The sequence below is a fragment of the Panthera onca genome, chromosome A2, assembly GCF_046562875.1.
Source record: "Panthera onca isolate mPanOnc1 chromosome A2, mPanOnc1 haplotype 2, whole genome shotgun sequence".
Taxonomy (NCBI): domain Eukaryota; kingdom Metazoa; phylum Chordata; class Mammalia; order Carnivora; family Felidae; genus Panthera; species Panthera onca.
In genome coordinates this window covers 28372688-28388303 of record NC_138340.1, presented here as the reverse complement: position 1 = coordinate 28388303, position 15616 = coordinate 28372688, and the positions used below count along the sequence as shown (strand labels likewise).

Here is a 15616-nt window from a genome sequence, read left to right as displayed (position 1 = left end):
AAACATTAAAAAAAAAAAGAATATAGATTCTAAATCTTAAAGGTATCAGAGGATTCAAATGAGAATTCGTAAGGACTTTTTACAGAGAAGGGAAATATATCACACCAGTGAATTTGTTCTTTCTGGTGTGGGTGACTTATTGCGGATGCCGTTACCATTGATGTATGAAATGAGTATAATGGAGTGATGATGCCAAAGAAGTAAGGTGGTCATTGTTGATTTTGTGGCAGAAGAAAATATGGATATATTTAAAAATCTGTACACAAGGATATATATTCACAGCATATGCATGGACATTAAGAACACAAGTGACTTAGTTTTTTTTTTTTTTTTTTTTTTTTTTTTAAAAAACCTTTTTTTTTAACGTTTATTTATTTTTGAGACAGAGAAAGACAGAGCATGAACAGGGGAGGGACAGAGAGAGAGGGAGACACAGAATCTGAAACGGGCTCCAGGCTCTGAGCTGTCAGCACAGAGCCCGATGTGGGGCTTGAACTCACGGATTGTGAGATCATGACCTGAGCCGAAGTCAGACACTTAACCGACTGAGCCACCCAGGCGCCCCAACAAGTGACTTAGTTTTATTAAAATTCCTTTTCGCATTTGTGATCCTGGATCTAGGATTTAGCTTAGTACAGTTAGGATGTACTTTAGTGTTTCTTTAATAAATAAATAGTGTCTTCTGGTGTATTTTATCTTGGGTAATTTGGAATACTTACTGTGTGAACCTCTAAATCTTTCCTTGCATTGGAAGTGCAGAATTTGGGGTTAGTTTTAATATGTTTTCGAAATAACTGTTCTGGCAAAATCCATCTGTCCATGTGTAGAAGTCTACACTGGAGTCAAGCTAATCAAGGTTTAAATTACTGCTCTGTTATTTATTTGGTGATTAAACTTGGGCAGATTTCTTGGTACTTCAACTCCAATTTCTTAATTTATAACAGCATTTCTCACATTTTGCTGCAGAGATTGCTAGAACTAGAACTTGGGGCACTTGGATGGATTCCTCGTTCTTCACCCCTTGATAAGCTCAGAAAAGCCTCTCTTCTTTCTACCTGATATGAGATTCTATATACCATTTCACTTATAGTATGGTTTATGTGTAAAAGTTTTGAACACCATCTTCCTGCTTCTTGGATGGTCAGGATTAAATGAGGTAGATCAAGAGGGGCAAGGGTGAAGGCAACTGTTAAAAGCTTGGAAATGAATCCCAGCTCTGGCTGTGTAACCCTCAAAAAATTACTTAATCTGTCTGTGTCTGGGCAGAATAACTCATCTCACTAGATTATTGGGAGGATCATGAGATGATGTATATATAGTTGGTACATTAGCACAGCACCTGCCACATAAAATCCTCACTAGAGGTTGGTCATTGCTCTTGTTACTATTAAAACTCCTTGTCCAGTAGCTACAACATACTAACTGTTTGACAGATGTCTGCACCCATTCACCCTACCCTTTTGAGTGCCTGCAAGCATGGTTCACCGTGCTAAGCTTTACAGGCTTCAAGGATAAAGAAAGCGCAGAAAGAACACACATAGAAGCAGCACCTGACATAAATGGCAAATAGATTTTGAATTGGATAAAAAATGAAGTTGAAATTTGACTAACTGGGGACACCTGTGTGGCTCAGTCAGTTAAGCATCCAACTCTTGATTTCAGTTCAGGTCGTGATCTTACAGTTTGTGTCCTCTGTCCCCACCTCTCTCTTTGCCCCTCCTCCCTCTCTCAAAAATAAACATTAAAAAGGAAAAGAAACTTGACTAGTTTTATTAGCCATAAAAAGGTATTTAAGCACCTAGACAAAAGAATATAGAAGGATGTGTTGCTTACCCTGAGAATCAATAAAATTAAGAACTTTTTATTTTTTTTTAAAGTGGAATTGAGTTCCAATAAAAGCTCAGTGAAGAATATAGCCAATCATTCTAGACATTTGAGATTTTTGAAGTCCTTTGGGTTTTAACCCTTACTAAAATCCCTAAAGAATTATGTGGCTACCTTCTTGCATTTTATTTTTTTAATTTTATTATTTTTTAATTTACATCCAAATTAGCATATAGTACAATAATGATTTCAGGAGTAGATTCCTTAATGCCCCTTACCCATTTAGCCCATCCCCCTCCCACATCCCCTCCAGCAACTGTGTGTTTGTTTTCTATATTTAAGAGTCTCTTATGTGTTTGTTCCCCTCCCATTTTTACATTATTTTTGTTTCCCTTCCCTTATCATGTTTTGTCTCTTAAAGTCCTCATATGAGTGAAGTCATATGATATTTGTTTTTCCTTGACTGACTAATTTCACTTAGCACGATACCCTCCTGTTCCATCCACATAGTTGCAAATGGCAAGATTTCATTCTTTTTGATTGCTGAGTAATACTCCATTGTATATATATGCCACATCTTCTTTATCCATTCATCCATCGATGGACATTTGGACTCTTTCCATACTTTGGCTATTGTTGATAGTGCTTCTATAAACATTGGGGTGCATGTGTCTCTTCTTGCACTTTAAATGGAATCCAGAGGATGTGGTTAAGTCTTTCTTGCCTGGAGTGCCTGTAAGGAATGTCTTAGAGTGGCAGTACAAAACTAGGACTATGAGATCAAGTTGGATATAAATGAATCCTAAGCATAATTTGTACATTGCTTTAAAAAACCCTCATTAAAGATAATTTTCTTATAAGGGGTATAAGAAAAAAAGGAGAGGGGGACAATCAGATAATTGAGAGTTCTTAGTAATTTAATTCTGGGAAAAACCCCCCACAAAATTGTGTTCTATGTTAAAAGAAAACAATTGAAAAGCTCAAACTGTCCCTTGAATGGAAAAAATGTTCTCTTATACTGAGGACTTATTTATTCAACAAGAACTGAGTGCCTCCAAATAGTACGTGAGGCCCTGGAAATGTCATGGCACATAAGGCAAACATGGTGTTTGCCATGTGCAACTAACACTTCAGTGGGGTAGACAGGCTATCAAGCAGTCATACCAAAATATGTGGAAGTGATTCCATGGAGGAAAGTTCCAGATGCTATGGAAGTATGTGTAGGAAAGTTGGGACAGCTTCCCTTGGGAAGTGACAGTTGAGCTGAGGTAGGAGTTAACAAGAGGGGAAGGGGAGAGAGCATACTGAGGGCAGAGGAAGCAGCAGATGCAAAGCCCATGGTGGGAGGGAGCAGTGTTGGCATCACCAACAAAGACAAGCTCCCACACTCCTGGAGAGTACTGGGAGGTGCCCATGGGAAGGAAAGGAAATGCCAGTCCACAAGGGCCTAATGGACCAGGACAAGATGATGCCCCTCCTTGTCTGGGCTTGGAGTTGCATTTCTACTTGTGGTAACTTTGTTTTGAATTCTGCTCTTTCATAAAGTGATGGTTAAATCTCTATGGAAGATGCAATCCATTTTCTATACTTCTCTGTGCATTTAATTCAGAAATGTTTAATATGAAGGGAATTTGTTTAATTTTAGAAGTTCAAGTCTTAGAGCAGGAGTAGCTCCTTAACCCAATGCCCTGTGTGTATATTGTGAAACAGTCTTTGGTCACTCATTGTTCTGAAACCATAGGTCTGACTGAATTTGAGATTTTGCCAAAATGCCATCAGTTCTATTTACAGATTTGAAGACCCAAAGTATTCCAATGTGATATAAATCCTCCTTTGGGGTGGGGGGGGGTTGTGCTGGTTATTCTCCACCCCATCTCCATAGTCTATTGGGCAACTATCTCTGCTCTGTCTGGGTGAGAGGACTCACCAGAAGTCTGGCCTCTATGGACTGCATTACCTGGACTCCCATGACTGTTGCTTGTTTTAGTTTGCTTTGGTCAATGGAGATCCTGGAGAGACATGAGGGAATGGGAGGAGAGAGAGGTGAGAAGGTGCTGAGGTCTACATCCCAGCATGGATCTACCTCATGGTGGTAGTCCCCATCCCTCTTACCTCATAAGGCTCTGGTAACATAGTCTTTCCCTTTTCCTTTTTCGGCCCAGGATGGCAGAAGCATCCTGCTGCAGCTAGTTCCGGGGGTCTGGGTATCCTTAACTTATGCTTAACTACCTGCACCTCTGAGAGTAGTTCTTTCATTTAATTCTCTTCAAAGATGATTGTGACCTCTTCCTGTCAGGATTCCAACTCATACCATCATAATCTGTCTTTTGGGTACCTATCATATTCTTCCCTTTCCAATACCAGGGTAGGCTTTAGGTTTAGGTAACTAAGGACCAGAAGAACATTGGATAAAAATCCCCTGGATAATATGCACTCACTTTCCTCACTTTGGACTCAAAATAGATCAGTCCCTGGAGGAAGGGCACTGTTTGTCATCATATATCTGCCTGGCTGTCATTCAGGACCTAATTGGGCTCTCTTAAATTTCATTTTATTCCTACTTATCATGTTTCTGGACCCCTGAGAAATTTCTTGCCATGTGTGTTCAGGAACAGAGCATTTTGATGCTGTAGATATTTTGATCTTTAGAGCACAAAGAAGATTTTGGTCACAGGCACAGTAGACATCTTCACACGCTCTTTGATCCTGTATGACATCCCTGAACCTCGCCCTTGCTTTTAATTTATCTTTACTTTTTAAAATATACATGAACATTTTCATAATTGATTCTTACTTTTCAAAATATACATGAATATTCCATAAAATATATGTGAATAATATAATATATATTATGTGAATATTATAATATAATATATAAATATACATATATGTATTATATTATACACATATTATACATATGTATATATTTACATATATATATAAATAAGAGTCAAGAGAATAGTATAATGGACTCCCATGAGCCTGTCGTCCAGCTTCCATGATGATCAACATCCCATCATCGAGTACGCATGCATATTTTTTTCTGTAATATTTTATAGTGAATCCTGTTCACCATATCATTTCACCTATAAATACATTTTTGTGTTTCTTTAACAGATAAAGAATTCAAAAGAAACTATAGCACACATGCAGTGAACAATGATTCTTTAATATCTAATAATCCATGTTCAGTTTTCCTCCATTCCCTCAAAATTTTTTTCAGTTGAAATTTTCAAATCACAAGCCATAAAACATCTTCACATTGAATATGGTAGCTATGTCTCTTAAGTTTTTTTAATTCCTAGAAGTCACATACTTTTAATTTTTTTGAATTACACCAAAAAAACACCAGAAGTGCACACATTAAGTGATCAATGAATGTTTAAAAATGAACAGCCCATGTGACTACTACTTAGATAAAGATACAGAACGTTACTAACACCTAGACATTTTCCAGTCATTACATGTACACCTGAGTTCCAACATAGTCATTGTTCTATTATCATAGATTGATCTTGCCCATTTTTTCACATTATATAAATGCAATCATACAACATGTCATATTTTTGGTCTGGCTACTTTTGGGGAAATTCAACCACTTCTTAAAAAATCAATTTACTGAGATATAATTTGTATATAATTAACTGTACCCATTTATAGTGTGTATAGTTCAATGGATTTTAAAAGAAGTATGCACCCATGAAACTACCCATGCCATCAAGATATGGAACATTTCTTTTGCCATGAAAAGTTTACTCATGTCAGATTGCAGTTATTCCCTCCCACTGGACCCAGCTTTCAGGCAACAATTGATTTGTTTACTATCATCAGAGATTATTTTTCATTTTCTAGAATGTTTAATAATTGAATCATACAATATATACTCTTTTATGTCTGGTTTCATTGACCATAATGATTTGGAAAGTCATGTAGGTGGTTGCAAGTATTAGTAGTTTGTTTCCTTTTATCACTCAATGGTATTCCATTATATGGGCATTTTATATTTTGTGTTATTCATTCATTCATTCTGTGTATTCATTTGTTACTGTTTACTTAAATGTTGTTTACAGATTTGGATTATTTTGCATGAAACTGCTTTCATTTGCATGAAACTGCTTTCATTCAATATTCATTTATTGAATGAATATTTGTGCACAAATATTTGTGTGGACATTCTTTCATTTCTCTGGATAAATAAAAACTTTACAGTGAAATGCTTGAGTCATATATTATGGATATTTGTAAAATTTTAAAGAAACTAACAGTTTTCTAAAGTGGTTGTACCTTTTTTTTTTAAATTCACACTATCCCTTTATGAGCATTCCAATTGCTCTACATTCTTGCAAACCTTTGGCAAGGTCACTCTTTTAAATTTTAATTGTTCTAATGGGTGTGTATAGTTATCTCTTTGTGGTTTTGGTTTGTGATTCTTGATAATATTGAACACCTCTTCATGTAGTTATTTGCCATTGATATAATTTCTTTTGTCCGGTGTTTTCAAATATCTGGCTTTGTTTTCTCCTTTTTTGTTGAGTTGTAGGAGTTCTTTATGTATTCTGGATACAAGTCCTTTCTCACATATGTATATTGCAGATATTTTCTTCTGTTGCAGGGCAGTGACTTGTAAAATGCAGAAGTTTTAAATGTTGGTCTATTATGTTTTTTGATCCTTTCTAAGGAATCTAAGTCTACTCCAAGTATACAAATATTTTTTCCCATGATTTCTTCTAAATGTGTGGTCTATGATCTATTTTGAGGTAATATTTGTATATGGTATAAGGTAAGAGTCAGTATTCTTTCCTCTGGCCTTCCCCCCAGTCTGAATATCGAGTTCTAGCAGTATTTATCAAAAATATTCTATTCCATCATTGAATTGCCCTGACATCTTTGTCAAAAATCGATTAACCATTTATGTGTGGGTCTATTTCTAGACTATCCATCTGTTTACTTGATTAATTTATCTCTTCTTTCATTAATAACACACAGTTTTGGTTAGTGTGGCTTTGTAGTCAGTCTTAAAATCAAGTAGTTTGAGTTCTCCAATTCTGTACTTATGTATTAAAATTGCCTTTGTCTGTTTTAGTTCATTTGCATTTCATATAAATTATAATCAGTTTGTCAGTTTCTACAAAAAGTCATGTGGTTTTGATTGGAATTGCATTGAATCTTTAGATTGAATTGTGAGAGAAATGCCATTTTGACAATATTGAATCTTTCAATCTCGAATATACTAAATCTATTTATTTAGTTCTATAATTTCTTTTTACAATGTTTTGTAGATTTTAGTGCAAAGGTCTTACATGGATTTCATGTTTTGGAGTGGCATAGTAATGGAATTATACTTTTAGTTTTATTTTCTAATTATTCATTGCTTATGTTAGAAATAGTATTGGTTTTTGTATGTTGCCTTCATTACCTTTGACTTGTTAAATTCATTTATTAGTTCTTTTAGTCTTTTTGCAGTTGTTTAAGCTTTTCTACACACATGATCATGTCATCCATAAAGAAAGACAGTTTAACATTCTTTCTGATGTTTACTTAAAGTTTGTCTTTTGTGTTTTATGTTATTAATCCAGTCTGACAGTCTGTCTCTTAAGTTCTTATTTTGGTTTTAGGAAACCTATAATACATTCATTTGCCACCTATACTGTCTCCTCTTCTGTGTTATTGTTGCTGTGTAATGCAATCCCACCCCAAGACATTTTTACTTTAAACGATCTTATTTATTTAGCACTTCCCCACATATTTACCCCAATCTGGTACTCTTCACTGCATTCCACATTCTGTGCTTTCATCTGGGAATGTTTTCTTCTGCCTGAATAATTCCCTCTAGTTCCTGTTAGTATTTCCTTTCATGTAGATTTTATTATCTTCTTTCAGAGAGATGTTAATTTTCTGTCAGGTGGATGCGGTATGAACGGGTCATGTTGATCTAATCAAGAAATGAGATTTTTTTTTTTTTTTTCGAAGTTGTGTCTGGTTTATTTCCCATTTGTTCTAACAACTCAAGTCCTCAGAGTTTCTTAGCTGAGTGTCTGGGATGTTTACCGTGGTCCTTTGTCCTTAGCAGGTTCTAAATTCCAGTGTTTGTCTTCCAATCATTTCTGGATTGACAAAATTATTCCTAAGCTATTTAGTCTCTTAGCAACTGATTTTTGCTCAGCTTTCCCCCGCCCCCCCCCCCTCCCACTCCACACATTTGTAGCTTAGGGATGTGCACATATCTGGAGGGGATATTTGAATTGGGAATTTTGAGGTCACTTCTCTGTGGTCCCCCTTTCTCAGAAATCTTAGCCCCTCAAGTCCTAGCTGCTGCTTCTATAGCCCTTAACTTCAAGTTTTATCTCTTCAACACAGAGAAGCTGCTGCAAGCTATAGGTTGCTGCTTTCTACTTGGTGAATATCTCCACAATGCAAATTAACAGATGCCCTTAGGATAAAAAAGCTGCTGTAAATATAGAGCTGACTTTAATGAGCTTTCATTTCCTGCTTAAATCCTGGTTGCCTTGGTGGTTCTCCAATGCTTTCAAACAGTCTTATTTTTTATTCCATGCATCATTATGATTGTTTTCTGCTGGAGGATTAGTCTGATATAAGTTGCTCCTTCAGAGCCAGAAACATAACTCTTCCTTCCAGCTATGATTTAAGAAAGGCACCTTCCACCACCATTTTTAAAGATGCCATTTGTTGAAAAAAAAAAATAGGCCTTTTTTTCTCCATTTTTTCTCCTACACTTTGGATTGCTAATTATTTCCTTCTGATGCCATTGTTTGAATGTTTCTTTATCCCTCATATTTGTAATAGATATTTAGTTAGATTTAGAGGTTGTTAGGTAGTAACATATCATAGGGGACACTGTGTATCTCCTACTGCATCACACCATGAGCCATAAAATACAGTGGTTCCCAAACTTGGCTTCACATTGGAATCATCCAACAAATGTTTAAATAAAGGGGAGAAAAAAAACCTGATGCTTGATTACTATCCCAGACATTATGGTTTAATTGATATGGAATGTGACCTGAACATTGGGATTTTTAAGAGCTGCCCCTGCCTCCTTCCCTGGCCAAGTGATGTTAATGTGCTTCAAAGTTTGGGAAACACTGATGTAATGTCTGGTCATTCCACTTTTAGTTAGTTTATGATTGATTTATAGATTCAGGTGTTGTTAGTCTGATCCCTTCAATATCAAGTTCCCTATCAAGCTTTAAGCTAATGTTTTAGGAGCCATCTATGGTGGTTGCCTAGAACCATTATTTCATTAAGAGTTGCAGATGGTGATTTTCTTTTTTTTTTTTTTAAATTTTTTTTTTTTCAACGTATTTTATTTATTTTTGGGACAGAGAGAGACAGAGCATGAACGGGGGAGGGGCAGAGAGAGAGGGAGACACAGAATCGGAAACAGGCTCCAGGCTCCGAGCCATCAGCCCAGAGCCTGACGCGGGGCTCGAACTCACGGACCGCGAGATCGTGACCTGGTTGAAGTCGGACGCTTAACCGACTGCGCCACCCAGGCGCCCCTTTTTTTTTTTTTTTTTTTTTTTAAATTTAACAGATGGTGATTTTCTAATTGTCATTCCTCATGCTCATATTAGTGTGGTTCCTTTATATGGAACTTTTGATTCCTAAATGTGGTCCATACAGGAAAGTTAGGGTAGATGCTTAACCATTTTCCTTTATTTATATATTTTCTGAATTGTGAGTTGGTACCCTAACAACTTCTAAAGGTGACCAATGATTATTTTTCATACCATTATGAACTCATGGATTTTTATGCATTAGATCTGTTTCATTCTACCACCTTCAAAGTTCTTTTAATGTTGAAATTGATTGATCTTTGGTCAGTAGGAACCCCTTTCAAGTTGGCTCCAAGTCCTTTTGACATGACTCTAGTAGGCTTTGATAGCTTCCTATGACAAACTTTCCTCACTCATCGTGTCCATTTCCTGTGTCAGATCTGCAATCTGCCATTTCTTCAAGAATCCCTGGTTTCCTTCAGTGAAAGGAAGTACTGAAGAGACCAAAATAGAGGAACTAAGTACAACCTTCTCCTTAACCCTCAGCCTTTTCCTCATGTCTCCCAGTTTATTTGGCCAAGATTCATAATAACAACATTCTTATTATTCCCGTTCTATCACATATTGCATGTGTGTCTTAGGGTACTTTACTTCCCTGTGCCTATGATCTCATCTGTAGAGTGGGGATGATAATTGAAATAACCCCGGCATAATTCTTGCAATTGGTTTTTTAATGGAGGGCCAATAGGATCACTCAGTGGGGGTTGAAGTAGTAGTAGTAGTGATATAGCCATAATGGTAGTAGTGATGGTGGCAGTTCCTTTTTATTGACCAATTATTATGTGCCTACCATGTATAAGCATTGGGCATAGGCAGTAGGAATAATGGGAGGAGGAGGAGGAGGCCTCATACCAGTAGTAGTCTTTTATTTGTTTCAATAAGTAATTATGTGCAAGGTACCACGCTGGGCACTAGGGATGCAATGAGAGTTAAGACAGGTATAGTCATTGTCTTCCAGGAGAAGGACAAAAAACAAGTAAACTGGCAAATAAAAATTATTATTATTGATCCAAATTATTCCCTTAGACATTTCTCCAGGTTAGGACTAAACTTCCAAATAGTTTCATGCCACCATCACAATGACTGCCTCACAGTGGTGCTGTCAAAACAGCCATATTGAAATGTCTTCTGTCCAAGTGTCCCATTCATATTGCTGAGCCACTGCATTTTTTACCTAAGTGCCTTTCCCCTGATGAGAATGACTTTTAATGAAGGGAGTCGCTGGCCATGGTTCAGAGGATCGAAACTGGGCCTTCCTTCTGCTTTCCTTTCCCTGGTGCTGCCCGGATTCCCAGGGAGCAACTGATTCATTCCCAAGCAACTCCTCCCCTCCTAGAAATGGAAAAGTGCTCTTCCCCTGGGCCTTGCCTCAGAGGAGTGGAAAGGTGCCATCAAAGGGGGAGTTTGTACAGAACCCCGAAGTGGGAAGCCTCTTGGCTCTCTCTTTCACTTCAGAGTGAAAATGAGGTCACAGGATGTCCCCTTCCGTGAACAACTGAATAAAAGACCAAGGGAAAACCTCCTCGTGGCCTACAGCTAAAAGTGTTCTCATACTGTGAAGGAGTCACTTTTTGGCTCTTTGTGCAGTGGCCAAAAGACTGTCTCAGCGGGATAGGAGTGCGGGAAGCCAGCAAGGTGAGATCCCTTATTCTCCTCTCATACTTAGGGAGATGCTTACTTTCTCCACCTGGAGAGAGTCTCTTCAGTGGAAAAGGAATAACATAGATTTTTCAGCTTCTCGCCATTCCTGGTCCTTTGCTTCTTTTCTGACTGAATTACAATTGCCCAGACTTCTGCCTCCTCTTGGTAAGTAGACCAATACATAGGAATTAATCCAACTACCTATTGTGGCCAGCAGACTGTTTTAGCTGTAAGAGGTGCCCTACATCTGGTCTTTACCCTCAAAGATCTTGTTGTTCAGAGCAGAGGTAAAATTTGTTTATTCCACAAATCTTAACTGATTCTGCACAGGATTCCAGGACCAAAACAAAAACCCCGAAGTATTTGCAATCTGTCCCCTTAAAGTTTACAAACCGGCTCCCCTTGGGTATTTTACCCTAAGGCATGCCCTTCCATGGTATTATGGTCCTAAGTATAGGTTTTGTGTTAGGAGGTCTTGAGCTCAAATTCTGCCTTTGCAGATTACTCTGCAATCCTAGACAAGTTGCTTTACTCCTCTGAACTTTAATCTTTTATCTGTCGCAAGAAAATGCTAAGTGTCAGTCAGATACCATACATTTATGAAGTGTTTGTGATGTTCCAGGAACTTCCTCCTTAGGTACAAGGGATGAAGTCAGGTAACGAACATACACAAAAATAAATGAGATGGTTTCAAATCTTGTTAAAATCATAAAGATAGATAGATAGAGCAGGGTAGCTGTGGAGGGAGTGATTAGCTGTGGAGGTGGTTGCGTGTAAAAAAAAAAAAAAGTTCAAGAAGGAGGGGGTGGCCAACTGTCAAATGCTGCTAAGTGGTTAAATGAAGGGAGACCTGAAATTGGCCCCTGGCTTTGGCAAGAGGTGGTTTGTTGATGACTTGTACTAGGGACATGCTATGAGTAGCCTTGAGTCTTTATATATTCATAATAAAGGGAACATACATGGTGATTCTGGCTTTTTAAAGAATCTAAAGTGATGCTTTAAAGGAAATGGATCCTATAGTCAGGCTGAATGTAAGAACATTTGTAAAGAATTTTGAATTTCCGACAATAAATCGCATTACAGATAATAGGGGGAAACTAATGGCTGCCTACTAACTACTTTTTTAGGTTGTATTACTAAACTCTGCCGCAGCTTACCCAAATTGTCTTTCTCTTGGGGTGCCATTAAAACCATTTTTTTAAATTAAAATCTTGTTATGACTGAGAGCACAAAAATAACCAAGTCAGAACAAATCCTGATGACTTTTAAACATACATCAAAGCCAATGTTTACAAGCAGCATTTAGGGCTAATTAGGATGGCCCACTCTGGGTTTCTGGCACAGAAACGTGTGCTACTGAAATTCTTTTCCCCTTTTCCATTCATCACAGAGATGGTTTCATCTTGTTGCTCATCTGCAGCCATCAGAGGAAACTCTGGCCACACAGCGCGGCCTCACTGGGAAGGAAAAGCCAGTGTCGTTTCCCTGGGATAGGATGGGGAAAAAAGCAGCCAACTCCTATTGATTCCCATTTCTCAGACAGAGTGATGCCTTTAACACTGTGTAATGAAAGTTTTTATATGTGAGAGGGATTACCAACTTCGGGCTGTTATTGTCCTTTGATGTGCCCCAGAAATATTACAGTAGAAGTTATTAAAGAATAAATTGTGGACACAGACTGCTTTGCCCAAGCCACTTGTCGCTTTGGCCCTGGTCGATTTATGTGGCAGCAAATTTTCTCCTCCTCCTCCTCCTCCTCCTCCTCCTCCTCCTCCTTCTCAAATTTGTTAGCTTTTGGAAATGTTTCTCTGTTTTGGGTTTTGTTTGTAGAGAGAGCTGTGAGAGTAGATTGACAACCTTTTTCAGTTCAGAAAATGAGTGAAGCCTTGAAAATTAGTAACTGTACCAACCCATTTGTGTGGAACGTGCACATCTCCTCACAACCCCCAACGTCAGCTTTTGCCCATTTTACAGGTAAGGAAAGTGAAGCTCAGAGAAGTCAGGACTCGGCCAATGTCACAATACTAATTGGATGCCCAGTGGATGGGATGAAATCGGCTTATACTACTTGGAGTCTGGTATTTCCACTTAAAGCACAGCTGTCTCTGTGTCCACCCGGAGGGAAGGTTAAAATTGTTTAAAGCCTGGAAAGTGATGAAATATGAGGAAATCATGTGCTGGGAGACCAAGCATTCCCCAGCTTCCCACTGAACCGGAAATTGTTGGGGCACCACTCTGGGCCCAAAAACCTTTCCCTGGCAGCTGGGCTTGGTGTCCTCAGAGGCGTGCTGTGGCTCGTGGTGAAATCGCGCAGATGGAGACGGGACCGTGTTCGGGTGTGGGCTCATGGTTTCCCCTTGCTTATTCCCAAAAGCTGCATGACTGTGTTCCTGGGGAAGCTGAAGGTTTGTCAGGGGTCAGCTAGCATTTCTGAGTAGCTCTCCAGAACGCGAGGAGCGTACATCTCCCTTTCCCAAGTGATGGCAGACATAGTTACTGCAAAATAGCTCAAAAGATTTTTCTAAATTTGGATTGCTTTATCTGACAACTTTTATTAATCTGAAGGACATGACCCAATTCCGTCTTTCTTATAATTCTGTTTCGATCCTTGATTATATAGTTTCTCAGGTCAAGAGGGTTGCAAGTATGTAAATATTACTTCTTTATACTTAAGTACAATTATTATTAATTGTATTTTTTTAATGTCTTATTTATTTTTGAGAGAGAGAGAGACAGAGTACAAGCAGGGGAGGGGCAGAGAGAGAGGGAGACACAGGATCCGAACCAGGCTCCAGGCTCTGAGCTGTCAGCACACAACCTGACATGGGGCTCGAACTTGTGAACTGCGAGATCATGACCTGAGCCACCCAGGCGCCCCTATTCATTGTATTTCTAATGGTAACTAATGTTGATTGTGTGCTAACTGTGGGGCTAGGTATTATGCTAACAGCTTTACATACATCATGAGATGTAATAGTTCTGTGATATGGCATCTTTTATTATTTTTCTTATACAGATAGAGAAACTGAGACTCAAGGAGGTTAAGTAATTTGCCCAGAGTATACAGCTAGTTAATGATGTGATCTGGATGTGGAATCAGGTGGTATGACTCCTACCTCATGTTCCTAACCACCATGCCTACTACCCTGCCATCTTAGTGCAGGTTAGTAAGTTATCTGTGAGGATATTTTGAGCACATTTTCTTCCTATGAGTTAAAGTCCATTTTATTTATTTATTTTATTCCTGGAGATTGATTTTCATTTTAGGTTTGTGTTAATCTACATTTGGCATTTTCCAGAGGAGGCAACGAAACCTCAGAGCACTAGAATGTCAGCACAATGGCCAGGTCTTTGTACCCACTCCATCTTTCTTCTCTTCTATTTCACAGGACGTCCACTACTCAGAAAGAGAGAGAGTTCAAGGTCAAATTTCAAGGTTCTGTGCTATTGATAACTTGCTTAGTGTTCCAAGGCTATAGAAGCTGTGGTTCTTTGCTTTCTCGGGGTCTCGAAGGAAACTCTGTTATACTGTCTGAGAAGATGGTGAGGGAAATGAACAGGCTCCTAAAAGAAAGAGAACTTTCTTTTTAACTTTTTCCTAGATGACATAGAATGTTAGAAACAAGGCTTATTCACACTGAGGTGTGTACATGGGTTGAGAAAAAGATAAAGATACCAACAGGTATCTTTACATGTATATGTATTAGCTTGTTGTAGATATACTATACATAAATTATATAAATTAATATATTAATAAATAGAAATTATCCCCAGGGAGTTCTTTTGATCAAGCTGAGAGACTTCGGATGTATTTTTCATCTGATTAATCTTGTCTGTAAATCACATCTGAAAGTCAGGACATGAATTTTGTGCCATTGTCACTACGTTTTGACCCTGAGGAAACTGTGTTTTTGCCCCACGTTTGGAGAAGCGGTGCCTTCCTACACCAACACCTGTTTATTCAGGTGAATCAAGACATCTGTGTGTGCCCAAACCAAAGACTTTGAGCCCTCTGGTCATGGGCCCAGTGCAACTTTCACTTTGGAGTTAAGACAGTTGTGATATTTTACCTGTCTGAGGAGATGTGCAGGTATATAAAACGTGTGCTGAAAGTGGTTCCTGTGGGGAAAAATGGTCTTTCAATCTTCCGTGGTACTTGAGAGATCAGAAGTCCTGCCAGAAATCAGAGAAGTCATCGTCACGCATCATTTTCCGTGGCTACTAGCCAGTCTTAGAGGACCCAACAGTTTGAGAATTAGGTAGCCCCTTGCAGATGCTTGTAGCTGTCAGCATGATTTCCCCCCACTGCTGGAAGTTCACAGTTCTTTTCTGATGATAAAAAACAGCCCTGCTTCCCCCAGTTCTCCCCAACCGTGATCAACACATTCTGGTTGAATCTAGAGGCTTTGGCACAATACTTTCAATTTTAGAAGTTCTACCCATGGTGTTCAGTTTATGTGTCTCTAAATCCTACTAGAAGATGCTGCTGATTTGCCCAGGTCTGTGTGACTGTGTAATACAAACAATTCCAAGCAACAGCTACTAGTTTTCCATGCTTCCTCACAGAGGAAGCT

The 15616-nt window shown here is 38.5% G+C and overlaps 1 protein-coding gene and 1 long non-coding RNA gene across 12 annotated transcripts in view; one reads left to right on the top strand and one right to left on the bottom strand.

Moving 5' to 3' along the window:
- Positions 1-7930, bottom strand: part of LOC132679817 (uncharacterized) — a 61797-nt gene extending 53867 nt beyond the window's left edge. Inside the window, exons 1-2 of one of the 2 annotated variants that reach the window (XR_009610332.3) lie at positions 7575-7930; positions 3752-3833 (exon numbers count right to left, since the gene is read on the bottom strand). This is a non-coding gene — a long non-coding RNA (uncharacterized LOC132679817). The remainder of the gene's footprint in view (positions 1-3751; positions 3834-7574) is intronic. The other variant, XR_009610333.3, reaches the window with a different exon arrangement.
- The window catches only part of FHIT (fragile histidine triad diadenosine triphosphatase), a 1422334-nt gene that overhangs the window by 530070 nt on the left and 876648 nt on the right, over positions 1-15616 (top strand). For 2 of the 10 annotated variants that reach the window (XM_078442878.2, XM_060633689.3), the window contains exon 2: positions 13017-13120. The exons of 7 other annotated variants lie outside the window; for them this stretch is intronic. In XM_078442878.2, coding sequence (XP_078299004.1) covers positions 13075-13120 — 46 coding nt within the window. In that variant the 5' untranslated portion in view covers positions 13017-13074. Of the gene's footprint in view, positions 1-10938; positions 11037-13016; positions 13121-15616 lie in introns of those variants that run through there. One more of the 10 variants, XM_060633699.3, reaches the window with a different exon arrangement.